This window comes from Coregonus lavaretus (assembly GCF_964263955.1).
Source record: "Coregonus lavaretus genome assembly, contig: HAP1_SCAFFOLD_5607, whole genome shotgun sequence".
NCBI lineage: Eukaryota > Metazoa > Chordata > Actinopteri > Salmoniformes > Salmonidae > Coregonus > Coregonus lavaretus.
In genome coordinates, this window is record NW_028159493.1 from 30001 (window position 1) to 36125 (window position 6125).

At 43.1% G+C, this 6125-nt stretch overlaps 1 protein-coding gene across 1 annotated transcript in view; it reads right to left on the reverse strand.

Annotated features, from left to right (window-relative positions):
• LOC311122796 (A disintegrin and metalloproteinase with thrombospondin motifs 17-like) overlaps positions 1–5009 on the reverse strand; it is a gene marked incomplete at both ends in the record, with an annotated part of 31848 nt that extends 26839 nt beyond the window's left edge. The window contains one exon of the mRNA XM_084197112.1: positions 4904–5009. Coding sequence (XP_084053238.1) covers positions 4904–5009 — 106 coding nt within the window. The remainder of the gene's footprint in view (positions 1–4903) is intronic.
• Positions 5010–6125: the final 1116 nt, after the last annotated feature.

Sequence of the window (6125 nt, forward strand, 5' to 3'; positions counted from 1 at the left end):
TACTGCAATGTTGGAGCTAAGAACACAAGCATTTCGCTACACCCGCAATAACATCTGCTAAATATGTGTATGCGACCAATAACATTTGATTTCATTTGATTTCATATCATTGATCCCTCAGGCAAAAACCCGCCCAATGTTCTCCCACCTTCTCCAGACTGACTTCTATATACAGACAGAACAGAAAGTTGCAATAGGCCCAACGTTTGGCACCAGCACAAACAGAAACCCTCTTAAACCTAACCCTAAACCTAAACCCTAAGCCTAAATCTTTTTTCAAACTTTTTACAAGTGAGGACCGGAAACTTTTTACACTTTTTACAAGTGAGGACCTCACTTCTCTGAATTTTTTTGTTGGTTTAGTATTCTTGTGAGGACTTTTGATACTCACAAGTATAGTACAAAGTGTACACACACGCACACACACACACCTTTGTATCTCTGCAACACATAACTTTACACACACACACACACACCTTTGTATCTCTGCAACACATAACTTTACACACAACATACACTCTTGCAACAGACACTATTACATACTTTGAACATGTTTAAATACCTCTACACAACTGCAGCCCATCCTAACACACCTGTTACATATTCACTGGCTAAGGTCAGGGCCTCAGGGAAACTTCAACAGGGAAGAATCTCTAGTGTACTGCTATACTACAGTAAGGATATGTGTGTGTGTGTGTGTGTGTGTGTGTGTGTGTGTGTGTGTGTGTGTGTGTGTGTGTGTGTGTGTGTGTGTGTGTGTGTGTGTGTGTTTGTGTTTCCTCTAAAGCCGTGACCTACATTTTGCTAACTAAAAACAACAACCCGGCCTGAACTCCCGGCAGCGCCTCAGAAACTAACAAAAACCATTGAGTGGACTGTGGCCTCCCAATGCACAGCCTTTGTTCCTGGCTTTAATTAAAAGATATACAATGACATACTGAGAGCCATATTCCTCCATGCCCACTACAACAACAAAAAGAGGAGAAGAGATCAGTCACACTGAAACTAAGATGACCACAGCTGGTCTGAGTCCGTCCTGCTACTCAAAATGGTCTGCTGCTGGATACAGAATAGGGTGAAGTTTCCTCTAGATGCTGATCTTGGGTCAGTTTAGCATTTTCCCCGCTAATGGTTAAGGTTAGGATTGGGGAAGCTGATCCAAGATCTGTTCCTAGGGGAAACTTTACCCCGAAGCACCCAATACATTGGGGAACTGCAAACTGGGTTGAAGTGCAATTCAATTAGCCAGTCCAAAATATGTTCATTTGGTCTTTCTCCAGATCTCTGTAGGCTCTGGTTTAGTGCACACATTTACAACAGGGAGAGCAAACACATCAGGTTGTGTTCATTAGGCACCAAACTGAAGAAATCGCACGGAAACAGGGAGGAACTACCTGGACAAATTTTCGTTAACTGTTGCAAAACGTTTAAAAACGTTTGTATGCCCTATTGACCCAGGAGTGAACTGTATTAAGTCTTGGAGATGAAAAACCTAACTGTTTACCAAAGTATTGGTCATAGTTTTTAAAGGTGCACTATGTAGAAATCCTCCGCCAAAATTCTCAAGCAAGTATAGTGTAGAGAATCATTGTACTATCTAAACCGCTGTGACATATATTTTCCATAACCAAAAATATTGTATTTTCAGCTGTTTGAAACTGGTGTACAAAATCGAAAGTAAAAGACGCAAAAATGAAACTTAAAAAACGGGAAGCATAGAAATAGCTCACATAGAACAGATCTACTGCTTCTTACACTGCCTTCAATGAAAATGACATATTTCACATATTTCTATGTGAATTTTGTCGGGTCGCCCAAAAAGTAACATATTGCAGCTTTAACCACATCTACACTCAAAGGGGCGGTTTCATGGGCACAGATTACACCTAATCCTGGACTAAAAAGCATTTTCAATTGAAATTATCCAATGAGTTTTCTTTTTAGTCTAGGCCTCATCTTTGTCCAGAAATCAGCCCCAAAGTGATACAGACAACCAACAAATGAAATCCGTTCTTTGAGGGTTGTTGATTGGACATTGATTTCCACTAGGAGCGATAAATGCACCACATTCACCCACTCACTTCCATGAAGAGGAGTAACAGAGACGAGCAAATCAATATCCACTGCCTCTGTGAGGATGCGACCGTCTGGAAGTGCTATTGTGTCACAGTGAATACAAACTAGACAGTAAAAGGAAGGAGAGTACATTGTACACACTTAACCCCAGTAAAAGGATGGATTTCATGGCTAATTCCATGGGGATTGAAACAGCACTGGTTTATTTTTTCACTTTTACATACTCATCTGGCATAATCGTTCCAACGTTAATTTCTCAGGTTAGATCTGTCTTTGTAAAACAATGTCTTCATAAATGAATCACATGTGAAAGGTTTGAAAGCAAAACAACCGTGACCAACATACATTTACGTCATTTAGCAGACGCTCTTATCCAGAGAGACTTACAGTTAGTGAGTGCATACATTTTCATACTGGCCCCGCGTGGGAATCGAACCCACAACCCTGGCGTTGCAAACGCCATGCTCTACCAACTGAGCTACAGAGGGGATACATGAATCATGTTTCCTGTTTTTCACCCTTGTTTTACTGTTGTCTTGGTTATTGAGAGTTTATCTTATTGATGTAGTCTCTTCCTACCTTCATCAAAGTGGTAGTTCAGTATTTTAAAACTTAATGTTTTGTGTTTTTTTGTAGCCCTTTCCTGCAGTTAATGACCAAATCGCCCTCTAGTGGCCTCATGGGTGGAATGTTATTAATATTTTTTATAATTTCATCATTCATAAACATTATATTTAATTTTAATCAGGTGTTTGTATGTCAAACATTTTTGCTATATTTCAGTCTTCTGTGATGCAAACTCAAAAATATATACATTTCAACTCTATATCTGACATGGTACAGGTGTCTTCTTTTTTTAAGCCCATAACCATGTGTGTGAGGTGTATACTTTTGTTTCAAAGTAGATTTGTTTAAGACTACCAAGAAACACTCTGTGTGACCCTGATTTAGCCCACTGTAGTACATTACCAAAATCATTAGCTGAAGTTTGTTGACTAAGTGCATGGTCACTGATAAGACAAAACTGGATTGGGAACAGCAGTGCAGTGCAATAAGACATCCTATAGTCGTTTGAATCAGATTACCAGGTAGAAAGGAAGGAAAGTGCAACACTGAAGAATTGGAAGAGTATCAAGGACAGGAACATGATATCAGCACACACACACACACACACACACACACACACACACACACACACACACACACACACACACACACACACACACACACACACACACACACACACACACACACACCACACACACACACACACACCCTGCCATCATGCCAACCTGAGCTTACAATATTTTATGTGAAAATACAAAGTGGGGCACTTAAACCCAATACTCTCTATTTAATATGCATTTCACACACTCTGGACAATGGAGCCTTGTCAAGGTAAAGTGTATTTGCGTGTATGTGTGTGAGTGTGTGTTTTGTGCACATGCATGACTGTAGTTGTGTGTGTGTGAGTGTGTGTGTACCCTGTGTGGTACGGGTGTGTGTGTGTGTGTGTGGCTAGGTACTGCTCTGCTTCAGCAGTCGTGGGCAGCCTAGCTGTTTGGAGAAGGAGGTGCTTCCTGTACCTTTGAGTTCCATGGATACAGGGGCCTTTGAAATGTTTAGATCCTTTTTTTGTAAATTAGTAAATTTGATTGGTGGATTCAAATAAAGTATTTAAAATGTGTGTCTGTGTGTGTCTCTGTGTCTGTATGTGTTTAATGCTTACACGTGTGTGTATGCGTGCATGTGTGTGTGTCTCCTGTTTGTGCATGCGGCTTGGGTGTGTGTGTGTGTGCGTGTACGTGGACACCAGTGGGGTGTGCTCCATGCCAGCTCATTACCTCTCTCAGACATTAAACCTGGGGTCCTGGCACCCTCAGCATGGCTGCCCAGATATACTGCCTGATGAAAAGTGTGATAAATCCTTCAGGGCCTGGCAAAGCCACAATGCTGTTGCTAACGTTAATATACTCCGGCATTTTGGTGTTGGCTCCCTGTCACTGCTCTATCAATGAGGGCTTTATGAGAGTACTATACACACAAACACGCTCACGCACACACACACACACACACACACACACACACACACACACACACACGCACTGTGCTATCCTGTCTTGAGTGAAGAAATGATGACGCTGAACTCAAGTCTCTGTGGCTAGAGAAGAAGGAACAATGCAACTGATTATACCAGAGAAAGACTGTGTCCCAAATGGCAGCCTATACCCTCTGGGCCCATAGGGCTCTGGTCTAAAGAAATGCACTATATAGGGAATAGGGTGCCATTTGGGAAGCAGTCAAAGACTGAAGTGCCTGGGAACAGAACCGTACAGTACTACCTATAATGGCTACTGTCAAAAACTAGGTAATTACACTTTCACTTAGGAAATAAATCCATAATAATTATGATAATAGTAGTCCATTTACATGGAATTATCTCTTTATGAAACTCTAAAACTGCTCTCGTATTTTTATCTTAACTATAGAGCGATACAAAGAGTTGTGCCCATGGATAAATTATACCTCAAACTGTGAAGTTATCCAGTACAAAAACACTTAAAAAGAGGCTGACACTTTCATCCAATCAAGACGGAGTCTGAAGAAATGGTGCCCTCCAATGTTAAACTTCCCTATTGGTTCCCCTGAGGAGGGTGAAGTTGCCCCTAGACGCTGGTCTTGGGTCAGTTTTGCATTTCCCCCACTAATGGTTAAGGTTAGGATTGGGGGAGGGGAAGCTGATCCTAGATCTGTACCTAGGGGAAACTTGCCCATTCACTTCCTTTGCTCAGGATAGACAAGTGCTCCCTTAGACAGACAAACGTACTTGTGTCCCAGCTCGTGGGCTATGGTGAAGGCCAGGTTGAGTCCGTTGTCCTCGGCCAGAACACACTTCCTCTTGGAGCTGCACGCCCCTCCCAGATAGGCAATACCTAACGGAGGAGAGAGAGTGAATAGAGTGAGACTGGGTGAGAGTAGGGTGAGACTAGGACCAATGTTCTCTCTCTGGGACTGCCGCGCAGAATAAATATCAGCCAGCGCAGAGAAGCACGAGATTGAACTTCACTCAACTTTCTAGTTTCCACGTTAGTTAACACTATCAGCGTTTCCCTTTACTGTGGGAATTGTGATCAAATCAATGCAATATTAGCCACTTTCAATGCAACTTAGTATGCAAAACTAACTATGCAAGAGATTTAGTTGTAGGCAGAATGCATCAGAGTAGGATTATATTGCACTGACAGGCATTGATTTGAAACATGGATCACCACTGAAAACACCGCTACTCCTACTGCTCTCTCCTCGTCTGACCATGTGTTCTCGCATACCCCGAGAGCATCTGGTCAGAGGGGTGGTGGTACAGGAATCCTCATCTCTCCCAAGTGGACATTCTCAATTTTTCCCCTAACCCATCTGTCTATCTCCTCATTTGAATTCCATGCTGTCACAGTCACTAGCCCATTTAAGCTTAATATCCTTGGAGAGTTCATCAATGAGCTTGACGCCTTGATAAGTTCCTTCCCTGAGGATGGCTCACCCCTCACAGTTTTGGGGGATTTCAACCTCCCTATGTCCACATTTGACTCATTTCTCTCTGCCTCCTTCTTTCCACTCCTCTCCTCTTTTGACCTCACCCTCTCACCGTCCCCCCCTACTCACAATGCAGGCAATACGCTTGACCTCATCTTCACTAGATGCTGCTCCTCTACTAATCTCACTGCAACTCCCCTCCATGTCTCCGACCACTACTTTGTTTCCTTTTCTCTCTCACTCTCCTCCCACACTACTCACTCTGCCCCTACACAGATGGTAATGCGCCGCCGCAACCTTCGCTCTCTCTCTCCCACTACTCTCTCCTCTTCCATCCTATCATCTCTTCCCTCTGCTCAATCCTTCTCCCTCCAATCTCCTGATTCTGCCTCCTCAACCCTCCTCTCCTCCCTTTCTGCATCCTTTGACTCTCTGTGTCCCCTATCCTCCCGGCCGGCTCGGTCCTCCCCTCCAGCTCCGTGGCTTGATGACTCATTGCGAGCTCACAGAACAGAGCT